General features: G+C 42.0%; 1 protein-coding gene across 1 annotated transcript in view; it reads left to right on the plus strand.

Annotated features, from left to right (window-relative positions):
• The window catches only part of HBP1 (HMG-box transcription factor 1), a 61,593-nt gene extending 53,222 nt beyond the window's left edge, over positions 1-8,371 (plus strand). The window contains exons 10-11 of the mRNA XM_033958865.1: positions 6,152-6,293; positions 7,500-8,371. Of these exons, the coding sequence (XP_033814756.1) occupies positions 6,152-6,293; positions 7,500-7,517 (160 nt within the window). The 3' untranslated portion in view covers positions 7,518-8,371. The remainder of the gene's footprint in view (positions 1-6,151; positions 6,294-7,499) is intronic.
• The last annotated feature ends 5,484 nt before the right edge of the window (positions 8,372-13,855 follow it).

Below are 13,855 nucleotides of genomic sequence, written 5' to 3' on the forward strand. Positions count from 1 at the left end.
ACCCATAATGTCTAGAAGTAGCCATATTGAAGAGAACAATAAACCATTGGTTAATATACACTTCTCCCTCCCGATTCATGAGTTTAGGACTCGTGAATTTGGTTATTCGTGAGTTTCTAAACCCAGCCCCACCCCTGCCTCCCGAACGCCTCATAAAATGCCCAAACCCGGCCTCACTGTGCTACCGTGACTCAAAACCAGTGCAACCACCGCAGGCAACAAGTGTCTCGGTCGGCTTCTCCCTGCCCACAACCACAAAGCCCCGCTTTAACAGCCTCACCTCTCCCAGGACCGTCACAACGTACGGCCATGGTCCCCCCAGGCCAGTGGTCTCAAAGCTCGTGGCCTGGGGGCCACATGCGGTCCGCCAGGTACTATTTTGAGGCCCTCGGTATGTTTATCATAATCACAAAAGTAAAATAAAACAGTTTCTTGATCATGTGTCTATTTAGCTATAAATTTCAATATTATTATTAAGACTTAGTGCTCCTTTTACAAAGGTGTGCTAGCGTTTTTAGCACGCACTAGCTGAAAAATTACCGCCTGCTTAAAAGGAGGCGGTAGCAGCTAGCGCGCACGGCAATTTAGCGTGCACTATTCCGCTTGTTAAGGCCCTAACGTACCTTTGTAAAAGGAGCCCTTAGCCAAAAGGAAAGATTTATAAACTATAAAGAGTTTTATCTCATGCAAAATTATCATTTCTTTAATAAGACATTAACTATTTTTTTTCTGAGGCCCTCCAAGTACCTACAAATCCAAAATGTGGCCCTTCAAAGGGTTTGAGTTTGAGACCACTGCCCCAGGCCTTCGTCACTCTAAAGGCCTTACGCCTCACCTCTCACAAAGCCCCCCAGACAGCCACAGCACTCACCCACCTGCCAGTCTCAAGCTCCCAGCCGGGCTTCTGAGCACTGGCACCCAGCCAATCACCGGCTGCCTTGGTCTCGGCTGTTCCACGGCACTAGATGGGTGCAACCAATGGCGAGAAGTGTCTCCGCTGCTGTCATGCCAACCTGCCACTGAGCCAGCCAATATGCATCATCCTTGTAAGGGGAGGGGAAGTCCGTTGTCTTTTCGATGCTGCCCCGCTTCTCCCGCAAGACCATCAGGCAAGCTGTATAGAGATCCAGGAGTCAGGAGGGAGGCAGGGGTGGGTCAGAGCCGGCCCTAAAAGTTATTCATATTTTCTCAATTATTCATGGGCCGGCTCTGCTCCTAACCCCTGCGAATATTGAGGGGGGGAAGTGTAATCAGTTTTTCTGTCAGCAAGATAAAATGAAGGTCTAAGTCAGGGGTGAAAGTCCCTCCATGAGGGCCACAATCCAATCAGGTTTTCAGGATTTCCCCAATGAGTATGCATGAGATCTATTTGCATGCACTGCTTTCATTGTATGCTAATAGATCTCATGCATATTCATTGAGGAAATCCTGAAAACCCGACACCCCTGGTCTAAGTAGTGAAAGCAGTAGAGGAGTAGGTTAGTGCAAAGGTAGGCAATTCCGGTCCTCGAGAGCCGGAGCTAGGTCAGTTTTCAGGATATCCACAATGAATATGTGTGAGATGGATTTGCATGCACTGCTTCCTTGAGATGCAAATCTATCTCTTGCATATTTATTGTGGATATCCTGAAACCTTGACCTGGCTCCGGCTCTCGAGGACCGGAATTGCCTAGCCCTGGTAGTGGTTAGAGCACCAACCTGATAACAACGGAAACCCAGTTAAAATCCCACTGCTGCTCTTTATGATCTTGGCTAAATCACTTAACCAAACCTTAGGGGCCCTTTTACAAAGATTCTGCGACCCATAGGTATAAAATAGGGTACACAGAATTTAACACACACTAATTCTGTTAGGGGTCCCTTAGATTGTAAACCCTCCAGGAACAGGGAAAATACCTAGTATACCTGAACATAATTCCTTGAGCTATTACTGTACTATTGCAAATGTGTGACCTAAATCTAAACAATAAAACATTTAAAATTAACATCACTTGTCAACATCTATAAGGTAAGCATCGCTGTCCTTTAAACATTGTGACAATGTTGTATTACCTGGATCAGGATCCAGGAAAGACTGCTTTTCATCAAACAGTATTAATTGTCCAAATTCTCACAAAAAGAGGTGTATATGTATGTAGTTGTAAGGAAGGTTTTAGTCAGTATTGCTAACCCCTATGGATCACATATTTGAAACAGTTCTCTAAAAGGTAGTTCAGTGTCTTCAAAAAAAATAATTTTATATTATCTAGAGCAGGGGTAGGCAATTCCGGTCCTTGAGAGCCGGAGCCAGGTCAGGTTTTCAGGATATCCACAATAAATATGCATGAGATAGATTTGCATCTCAAGGAGGCAGTGCATGCAAATCCATCTCATACATATTCATTGTGGAGATCCTGAAAACCTGACCTGGCTCTGGCTCTCGAGGACCGGAATTGCCTACCCCTGATCTAGAGCAATCCTTAATGGAGGAGATCCACTTGCACACCTAATTATCCTGCTTGTCCATGGAGAAAGCAAAATTGCTTACCTATAATTGAGTTTCTCTCTTTGTAGCAGGATAATTCAGACATCTACCTCCTTGAGAGCTGATTCTAAGCTACATGCGCATTGCAAGGGCAGTGTGTGGGAATCTAAAACAGATGCTCAAAAGCTTTTCAGCTGCATCTGAGCTCTCGGAAAGCTGTGTCACATTACTACATGACATCACCTATTTGTGTCTGATTTATCCTGCTGTCCATGGAGAACCTTTTGCTATTTTACATCTGTTATTTCATCAGCAGACACACTTTAATTGATATTATGTACAAGATTTTCCAGCCCTGAATAGGGATACCTAAGAAAGAACATAAGAACATAAGCAGTGCCTCCGCCGGGTCAGACCATAGGTTCATCCTGCCCGGCAGTCCGCTCCCGCGGCGGCCCAAACAGGTCACGACCTGTCTGAATCACCAGAAGGGGCTCCCTTGCCACCTTGGTTTCTCATTGAAGTCCTATCTTCCCATCGAAGTCCTAACCCTCCGGTCTTGCACATGCACGACCTGTTGGGTTTCTATACTTATTACCTGGTTAGCTTTCTATACTTGTGTTACAGCCCAGCTCCTCCCTCAGTATCCCACGATCCCTTTATCCCTCAGGAATCCGTCCAATCCCTGTTTGAATCCCTGTACCGTACTCTGCCTGATCACTTCCTCCGGTAGCGCACAATAAATATGCATGAGATAGATAGAGGAGAAGTCCCTGGTTTTGCAGGCACATATGTATTTCTTTGTTTTCTACTTAAATGTTTATTTAAGTGTGGCGATGAAAGGCATGTATTTATAGACCCTCTCAGTTCCCTGACTTTAGGAATGATATTGGAATGGTGAGTGATTTGAAATGAATATATTTTTGTATATCTGGCTCCTTTTTACTTTCTTGTTCACCTGTAATTGGGGACTCAAAAAATATGTAATGGGTTTTTCCCCTATCTTTTTATTTGTGCTTCTTTAAGGAGTATGCAAATAAAAAAGACTACTTTCCTGGCGAACAGGCCCATTAACCGTCATTAGTAAGTTAGATTTAGGGATCACTATTTCTTTCTTTTTTTTTTCAAATTCTTTATTCATTTTTCCATCTAACATCAAGAACACAATATTACATCATTAAAACCCTGTAAACATCTCTTGTATTTCTTTTAACATTTTCTTAAAAACACATTTATACCCTCCCACAAACATTTCAATCAAAAATTTCATATAAATATTATCAATTGATCAAACCTTAATATAACTTTAAACTTTCTTCCCTCCCCCCTATGTGCAAGTGTACTTTCAATGAATAATGGTGTCTAATCATTGCAATAACTTGTCAATGGCCCCCAAATCTTTTTAAAATTATTAGAACTCCCTTTTTGTAATTGGAAAAAGTACAGTAGACTAAATTATACCTTCTGGTGGAATTCGTTATGCCACATTTACAAAATGGAAAGAGTAATTGCCATACAAAAAGGGATCACTATTCCTTATGGTGAGGCTGATTAACAGGGAATGGACCTTCCAATTGAAACTGTCAGAAATATGATGCTTGGCATGATGGACTGTTGGTATGACCATCATGACACTTAAGCAGCACACTTAAGCAGGACAAAATATTTCTTATTCTTACATGGAGCCCCTTTTGCCTTGGAAACAAAAATAAAGTGGGACCAAACAGCATTCAGAACAAATTATTATTAAAAATGCTTTTATTTTTTGTAAATGTTCTCTGTGATTTTTTTTTTTTAAATACCTAAAAAGAGTAGAATGGTATTGGGGCTCATTTAAAAAAAAAAATATATATAACAGACTTTTGTAATGAGCAATAAACATTTTCCCATAATAAGATAATTGAAATGAGGGGATGGGAATGGGTGGGTGGGATGGATGGTATTTTTTGATATTTTATTAAATCATATAATGTATAATATAATGTATGAATATTTTTTATGTGATAGGGATGGAAAGGGTAGTTAAATTTCACGATTTTCAGATATTTTAGCAAATCAAGTGATGTTTTACAATTCAAATGTTATTTCCTGTTACACTTGATGTAAATTATAAAAATGAATAAAAATTATAACTTTCAAAAAAAATATAGACGTTTAGAATCTAGAGCCATTGACGAGCTTAGAACATTGCTCTAGAACAGTGGTATTCAACCCACTCCTCAGGTACCACCTGACTAGTCGGATTTTCAGGATACCACAATGAATACGGATGACAGAGATTTTGAAAACTTGACTGGCCAGGTGGTCCCTGAGGACTGGGTCGAATACCACTATTCTAGAACATTAGCAATAGCAATTGCTATGTACCGTTTATCTTGGCCTCAGACTGATCTGGAAACTTCAGTCCAGGAGTGCCTTTCAGATGTTCCTTACAAAGGTGGTAATGTGTTTGGAGACAAGAAAAAAAACCAAGCCCTCATACAGACATCATGACAACTTTGTCTAAGCCTCAACCTCTCAGTTGTTGTCTTCTTGTATAAGATATTTTATTTATTTATTCAATTTTCTATACAGTTCTCCCAGGGGAGCTTAGAATGGTTTACATGAATTTCATTCAGGTACTCAAAGCAATTTCCTCTGTCTATCCTGGCAGGCTCATAATCTATCTAATGTACCTGGGGCAATGGGGGGATTTGGCTCAAGGGATTCTGGTGCCCTGATCCAACTTTGGTGGCACAGCACACACACCCTGCCCAACTTTTTTCCCCAAACCTCAGGCTGGTCTCTCTTTCTTTTCAGCTGCCTTCCTCCCCAGATTCCTCCCTTCCTCCTCATCCAGCTTGCCAATAAGTGGATGTTTTCGGCCACCCCAGGCCCTTCCCTCTGCTGTGTCCCACAGAAAGAGAGATGTTGGACCTGGGATTTGAGAGAGAAGGGGAGAAATGCCAGGCATGTGGGAAGCAGGGAGGGGGAGGGGAGAGAAAGCTTAACCTTTGGACCAGGTGAAGCACTGGCAGTGCTGACAGAGGCTGGGAATCTTGGCACCCTTTATCGCTGCTATCCTGACCTGGTATCTCATCTGGTCCAGTGGTAGAGCCAGCCCTGGTAGCACGAGAAGATGTACAGTATGTGCAGTATAATTTTTTTGTGATTAGATGTGCGCGTAGTATAGAGCTGTTGCTAGTGAAACATTTCTTAGGCTCAGCCTATATACATTCTATTTGGTTACTGCATTGTCCACTTAATCATTTGTTTCTGTGCCAAAGAGCTAAAGAGCACAGGGTTGAACTTCCTGATTTCTCAGATATGAATTGCAGGTCCAAATTTATAAGCATAACTGTGACCTTCAAGTTTATTTAAAAATCTGATTTGATCGCAAAATCATAATCCAATGCGATTTACAAATAACGATAAAATTGGGTAAAAAAGAAAACCACATTGATCAAACCAGACAGTTAATACAACATCTTGAATGTGCCAGAAATGTTTTTGTAGCGTTAGCTTAGTCCTGCAGTCTGTCCTATACAACGGGAGCAAGGACTTTATCGGTAGCAGTGCCCATCAAGCAGTTTCTTCCTTTCCCTTTTCTATTATGATTGTCGTTTAGAAAGTACACATCAAGAAATCCGAAGGCTTGTGAAAGAAAATTTCCTGTCTTTAACGTCTCTGTAAATATTTATTCTGCAGAGCCATAAGTGTGATACTTGGTGACAGATGGAAGAAAATGAAGAATGAAGAGAGGAGGATGTATACTGTAGAAGCTAAAGCACTAGCTGAAGAACAAAAACGTTTAAATCCTGACTGTTGGAAAAGGAAAAGAACAAATTCAGTACGTTTTACAACGACCAAAAAATACTTAAATAACACTGAGGAATTTTAAATATCCCATGCGATCTCTTTGGCTGTGATTGCACGATCATCTTAAAGATAAAATGGCCCCAGCAATCCCCCATGTCCATAACTTTATTTACTTATTCAGTTTTCTATACCGTTCTCCCAGGGGAGCTCAGAACGGTTTACATGAGTTTATTCAGGTACTCAAGCATTTTTCCCTGGTGGGCTCACAATCGATCTAAAGTACCTGGGGGCAATGGGGGGATTAAGCAACTTGCCCAGAGCCACAAGGCACAGCGTGGGTTTGAACCCACAACCTCAGGGTGCTGAGGCTGTAGCTTTAACCACTGCACCACACTCTCCCCAGTCTCTCAGATATACTGCTAATGTTTGCTGTATAACAAGGATTGTATGAAGCGTATGTGTCTTTGTTTATAGATGGATGGATGGATGCAGTCTCCTCAATGGAGTATTGCTTGGGCAAAATGCACCTAAAAAAAGATGATACATCATTCTTTAATAGCAGGGAACTTTGAAAATTCACCCTGGGACCTCATTTCCCTCCTGCCCAAAGGCAAAGGGTATATTGCAACAAGAATAGCAAAAGCTTATTTCTGTTAAAGCGAGGATTCCTGCTGTGGAAGACAGTTTGTGGGGTGGTGAATTTATGTTTTCAGGATCTGGAGACAGTACTGCAGTTTGTCTCATTAAAGAAAAACACTTAAAAAGAAATTGTGAGCCTAGGTCCTGTTTTAATAGAGATGGGGTACAGTATTAATGAATGCTATGTGCCTGTAAACACAGTGTGATTATGATTATAATGAGCATTAAGGGGAGAGGCAAAGCTATATCCAACTTCAAAGCTGATAGCCAAAAAGGGGCTACACAAAAGAAAGGCTTAATTGGTCCTCTCCCTTCTAACAGAAGCAGAAACTCTTCCTAGCTATAGCTTTTCCGTATTTCTACTGTATATTCTTGGCTCTAGTCTCTTTCAAGGGCAAAGTATTTTTTTGCATTTTGTCCACTGATTACATTATTATGCACAGTGATGAAAACCATGAATAGCCGAGATTTCTTATGTGCCGTGAACAGGGTTCTATAATGTAACTGATGCAATTCATCCTCATATCTTTTTAAATATATTTTTCATGTTTGATTTGCAAATGCTTACCCGTTTTTCTACTTGGGCTTGCTTTCACAGGGCTCCCAACAGCATTAAACCAGAACTTTAACTTTTCTTAAGTTCATACTTTCAAAACTGCTGTCAACATTAATGGCAAGAAGACTTAAGAAAACATGGTTCTCAAGATACCCCCATACATCTGGAACGTGTCTGACCATAAGATGGAAGCATTGTCAATCTGAGTGAGGGTTTGCTTTCTACAATAGAGCATTACGTTAAAGCTATCAATATTTTAAACCAAATTGCCTTATGTTTCCTTCCAAACATTTATGTATCAGGAAATGTTGGCTTGAAAACCGATATCCTGTGGTGCTAATTAGGAAGACTATACATGAATTAAAAAAAAAAAAGTATGAAAAGTTAAATTTTAAAAATACATAACTGCTGTTTATACATTGACCTTTACAGCTTATTAATATATATGTTATACAACCCTGATTTACTCTAATGCTGGAAATTGGGATTTCCCCAGCAGCTGCCTGCCACCAAGGGGCAGGTGCATAATAGAGAAAACAAGGGGCTCGCCTACTTTTAACCTTTAGTGTTGTATCTATTCTGCCACATACTCTAAAGGTGACATTTTATTTTGCCATAGGAGACAGCTTTATGATGGGGCATACTTTGCACTTAACTCTGGGTGCAACACTTGCACTTTACTTTATTCCTTGCAACTGTCAATAAAAATTAGAACAGATGCACTAGTATTACAGCTGCTTCATTATGAACTTCTACAATTATGGCTTTTTGTTTTACTAAACAAGTGGTGTTTATGCTCAAGAATCACAGCTGTAAATTAATTTCAGTTCATGACTCATGTCTACATGATGTTACCCCTCAGATTTTTGCACATTATATTCTTGTATATTTCAAATAAAATTTGAAAATGTGAATTCTGGTGTTTTTCTTTGGAAAATATATGTCTGTTGAGCATTATTTAATAGTTCCTTAGTTTAATGGTAGACATTATTGGTCATAAAGACTGGCTGTGAGCAAGAGAGTGCTTTATATAGTGAAGTGGTCTGTATACTGATATTACCAGTTTGTTGAAATATTTTATTATCCACTTGTCTTAAGAAATGTAAAATGTCTATTGTCTTATATTCCTCCCCCCAAAAAAAGTCCACTTTGTGGAGCTTCCTAAAAATGTCCTTGGAACTCCTTCAGCCCAGGTAGCTTTTCAGGTTATCCATAATGAATATGCACTTATTGGAGGATGCACATATTCTCATCTACCATGCCATCTACTATCCCTTCTATGGTTTTAAAATAGGTTTGGACAATTTCCTGGAGGAAAAGTCCATAGTTTGTTATTGAGAAAGACATGGGGAAAGTCACTGCTTGCCCTGGATCGGTAGCTAAGAATGTTGCTACTCCTTGGGTTTTGACACGGTACTAGAGACCCGGATTGGCCACTGTGAGAACGGGCTACTGGGCTCGATGGATCATTTGTCTGATCCAGTAAGGCTATTCTTATGTTACTCTCAGAGATACTATGTACTTGCCCCAAGCTTTTTTGAATTCAGATACAGTCTTTGTTTCCCCCACCTCCACTAGGAGGCTGTTTCATGAGTTCACCACCCTTTCCATGAAGAAGTATTTCCTCAGGATACTCCCGAGTCCGTCTCATTTTACTTTCACCCTATGCCCCTCAATCCAGAGCTATCCTCAAAGAACACCTGGTACAGATAAGTAACTGTTTTCTTCTCTCTGCTCAGGGATCAGCTCTGAACATGCTTGACAGACACCTATTTTCCAGACTGCATGCCTGGTCTTGGGATCTGCAGTAGGATGCTTGGAGGTTCTATGTAATAACAATGCCTTGCATTTTGTGTTGGTTTTTTTTAAACTCTGCTTAAGCATTTGAGCAACACAGTAGTCATTCAGAGGTAGCCAGATATTCCAGTGCCTTAGGTAGCAGCACACTGAGTCCTTCACCCAGTCAGTCAAGGTTCCTTTCTCCCAGGTGTAGTGCAATAAGGTCCCTTATTGATAACTTCATGCTCTCATCTGCTGCCGACTATTGCCCTGGGACCCAATCCTAGTTAGTGAGGGAAATTAGTTCTTTTCTTCAGATGTCTAGCTGTTCAGGATGAAAAGGATATCTATAGAATCCCCTAGGTTGTTTGATGAATGTCTTTAGATCAATTTACAGAAAAAGAAAGGCAAATGAGATGTCTAGATCAACTAACAGTCCCTTTAATCAATATAAACATGTAACTACAGTACATTGTCTATATTGATTATTATTTTTTTTAATATATTTTTAGTTGACTGTATATCCCTTGAAGAAGGCATTTCATACTGCCAAAACTGGGATCCTAGTTGGAATCGTTGTTTGACACACTAATAAAGGGACTGTTAGTTGATCTAGACATCTCACTTGCTTTTCTTTTTCTGTGTGTTAGAAATTAAGGCAAGAACTCTCTATTGTTGTGAGAAATTTAGTCATTCCCAGTCTCTGAAGTATATAGGACCCCTTTAATCTCTAAAGAAGGAAATGTCTTCTGGTTTGTGAGGCCATGGGCTCAAGGCCTCTTCCTCAGTATTCAGTTTGCCTACTTCCAGATCTACTCTATTCTTGTCAAAGTGATCGCTGTTTGCCCAGAATCACATTACTTTTCCTTTCTTTGGAAAGCCTGGATGAAGCAAGAACATATGATTTTTCACAGCTGCCACTTGCTCAAAGGATCCAGAATTATCTTTGTGATTATTTTATACAGCAGAATTTTAGATTGTGAGGGGAGTCATGATATAGGACAGATGACATGCGGATGATGGTCCCAGTAGAGGACCAAACAGTTTTAAGTCCTAATGTTCCAGTAATCCTGGCCTTTAGTTTGATAGAATGTAGTTGGTGTGGCAACAGTCAATGTTGTAATATTAGCTGAACTGAGGGATACTAAGTAGCACTCAGGTAGCCTGGTTGGTGGCCCAGCTTTGGTCTGGGATGGTGCTGTCCTGCAAAACTTGTCAGCAGCCCAAACAGCCAACAGTCATCCTGCAGACAAATTTTGAGCCAATATTCTTGGAACACTAAGGGCACCTTTTACAAAGGTGTGTTAGGGCTTTAACGCGCAGAATAGACGCCAGCATTGATCTGGCGTTAGTTCTAGAAACGCAGTGTGGGTTTAGCACGTGCTAAAATCCTGCGCATGCTAAAAACGCTAGCACACCTTAGTAAAAGGAGCCCTAAGTGTAAAGACTAGTAGAAGTGGACTTTGGCACACCATCTGTTAGATCACTAGATGGACTCTGGAACTAGAGAATGACACGGTGAAAAAATTGGTCCCCGTCACCGCCCCGTCCCCGTCTCACCATCCCCGTCACCGCCCCGTCCCCGTCTCACCATCCTCTTCACCGCCCCGTCACCGCCACTGCCACCCCATTCACCGCCCCGTCACCGCCACTGCAATCCCATTCACTTTTCTTTATTTACGTATAAAGGAAACATTCTTTAAAACTTTAAAACTTAGTTAAATATTAGTTAATAACTATACAAAAACAAAACACGCAGAGAAAAAATTAATTAATAAAAATTCTCAAAACTGACACATTTTGATCACTAAATTTAAAATAGTTATTTTTTATACAGTTTTTCAATCACTAATCTTCCACCACCCCTGAGGCTAGCAATGCAAAAACAAACACGACATGTACTTTAAATGCTGCCGTGATTAGCATAGTGACCGCGGCTACGGCTGCAAGTCTCCCCTCCCCCCAGCGATCACGGCAGGAGGGCACCCAACCCCTCCTGTAGACCCCCCCAACGGCCCTCCCGACAATCGCAGCAGAAGGGTACCCAACCCCTCCTGCCGGTCCTCCCAATGGCCTCCCCTAAGATCGCCGGCAGGAGGGTACCCAACCCCTCCTGCTGGACCCCCCCCCAACGAACCCTCCCACCCCGGAACCCCCTTAGTCTTACTTTCCAAGTTGGACCGGACGGCTCCTCACACGTATGGCCAGCAGGCTTGCCTCTGTCCAAATGAGGCGGGCCCGCCCCTACCCTGCCCAACCCACAGGATCCTAGGGCCTGATTGGTCTAGGCACCTAAAGCCACTCCCACTATAGGAGGGGCCTTAGGTGCTTGGGCCAATCAGGCCCTAGGATCCTGTGGGTTAGGCAGGGGAGGGGAGGGGAGGGGCGGGCCCGCCTCATTTGGACGGAGGCAGGCCTGCTGGCCAGACGAGCGAGGAGCTGTCCGGTCCAACTTGGAAAGTAAGACTAAGGGTGGTGTTTCGGGATGGCGGGGTTTGTTGGGGGAGGGACCGGCAGGAGGGGTTGGGCACCCTCCTATTGGCGATATAGGGGGCCGTTGGGGGTGCCGGCAGGAGGGGTTGGGCACCCTCCTACCAGTGAGGGCGATCGTCGGGGGGGGGGGGCGGGTTCTATTGACAAATGAGCACGGTGAAAACACAGGTAAATTGCGGTTCCTAGAGGGGGGGGGACATTGGCCTGCGGGGACAAATCTATTCACCGTTTTTGCAGTCGGTGAAAGGATTTGTCCCCGCGTCTGCGGCGATTTGCTAATGAGGTCACCATAACCCGCAGCCACGCAGCGGTTCGCTGCGGGGATCGCTCCCCGTGTCATTCTCTAACTGCTGCTTACATTAGGCCTGGCTGGAGAGATTGGAATTGCTGCAGTGTTGCCCTGATGGCAAGGGAATGCCTTTTGTGTGTACCTTCTGACCTGGGGCCTCTGTTTGTATCTGACTTTCATCCTGCGGTTCTTTGGGGGAGGATGAATGGTCTTGAAGTTGGCCAGCAAAGCTGTGATATGTGTTCCCTGCCTTGCAGAAGCAGAAAATTATGAAGCAAAGGATTTGTTTCTGACACTTGCGGTGACAATGCTATTTGAGGGCTTCCTCTTTGCAAGTTGTGGTGCTGGTCTGGGGACATGGAACTGGAGTTGATTTTGGACAATGAAAATGACTGGGATATTTTATTTTTATTTGTTTTATTTTAAGTTTTTTTATTCTTTTTTATTCTTTTTTATTTCCTTTATTTATATTTTTATTTTTTGCTGGATATGTACATATTTATAATATTTCTCAGCTTCTTTATTTCCTTTATTTTAGAATGTGAGCCTGCTTGGACAGAGGGGGAAATTTTTCAATATACCTTATGACAATGCAATTTTACTTAACTTGTAATCCACTTAGGTCTAAGTTGAATAGAAATGTTAAAAATAAATAAATAAATACAGTAAGTGTAGGCACAGGAAGTCTATTGAACATAGTGTCTAAGTACAGAATTTATCAGGACAGTGTGGATGTGCAGGCTATCGTGGCTTCTTTCTGCCTGTTCTGGGTAGAGCTTTGGTATATCCCAATTATCTGGATTGATCTGGATGAACAATAAAAGATATGAAATTTAAATTTACCTGTTTTACTTTGGTCCTGCTAGAGCAGTTCAGAACCCATCTAGGGAAGCTGTTATGATCAAGGATTCTCAAGATTGTTGCGTTCAGAAGATTAGTAGTGGATGGATTGCTACCCATTCTAAAGGTAGTTACACTACCCTTACTCTTGATTTTAGGGAAATAGGGGTTGCCTTGCCCCTTGGGGGGCTTTTCTTTGGGTTAGTAATCATGGAGTGAGTGTTTTTGGCTGCATCTGGCTTGATTTTGCTCTTATTTTGGAAGCAATTGCTTTTGGCTGTCTTGACTTTGACATGGGTTGGCTACTGAAGAGTTGACGTCTGCATCAGACTCATATATTTATTTAATTTTTTTTTTTTTAGCCCGTCCTCTCAAAGGAGCTCAGAAAGGATTACAAATCAGGTACTCAAGCATTTTCCCTATTTGTCCTGGTGGGCTCACAATCTATCTAATAATGTACCTAGGGCAGTGGAAGATTAAGAGCTCCTTTTACTAAGGTGCGCTAGCGTTTTTAGCGCATGCAGCAGATTAGCGTGCGCTAACCCCACGCTACGCAGTTAGAACTAACACCAGCTCAATGCTGGCGTTAGCTTGTAGCACGCACTATTCCGCGCGTTAATGCCCTAACGTAGTTTAGTAAAAGGAGCCCTAAGTGACTTGCCCAGGGTCACAATGAGGTATGAAATTGCCTGTGAGCTTTTTTCTCCATTTTCATCTGCTAGCAGAAGGACAACCCACTTCTCTATTTGGCAAGACTAAAGGGAAAGAAATTAACAGGTAAATTAAAAAGCTTCTTTCATTTGCCTGACAAATTCCTCCTGTATCTCCCTTCCCCTACCATTTTAATTCTTTCCTATCAAGTTCAATCAGATAGAAACCATACCTGAGGTCCATTTGCAACCTGCTATGTGCATAATTTGGACCTAATCTACAGTACAGATGTTACTGCTAAAAAATGGCTCCTGGGACTTTCTTTTGCAGGATCTATAATACTGCT

The sequence above is a fragment of the Geotrypetes seraphini genome, chromosome 9 (genome assembly GCF_902459505.1).
Source record: "Geotrypetes seraphini chromosome 9, aGeoSer1.1, whole genome shotgun sequence".
Classification (NCBI taxonomy): Eukaryota; Metazoa; Chordata; class Amphibia; order Gymnophiona; family Dermophiidae; genus Geotrypetes; species Geotrypetes seraphini.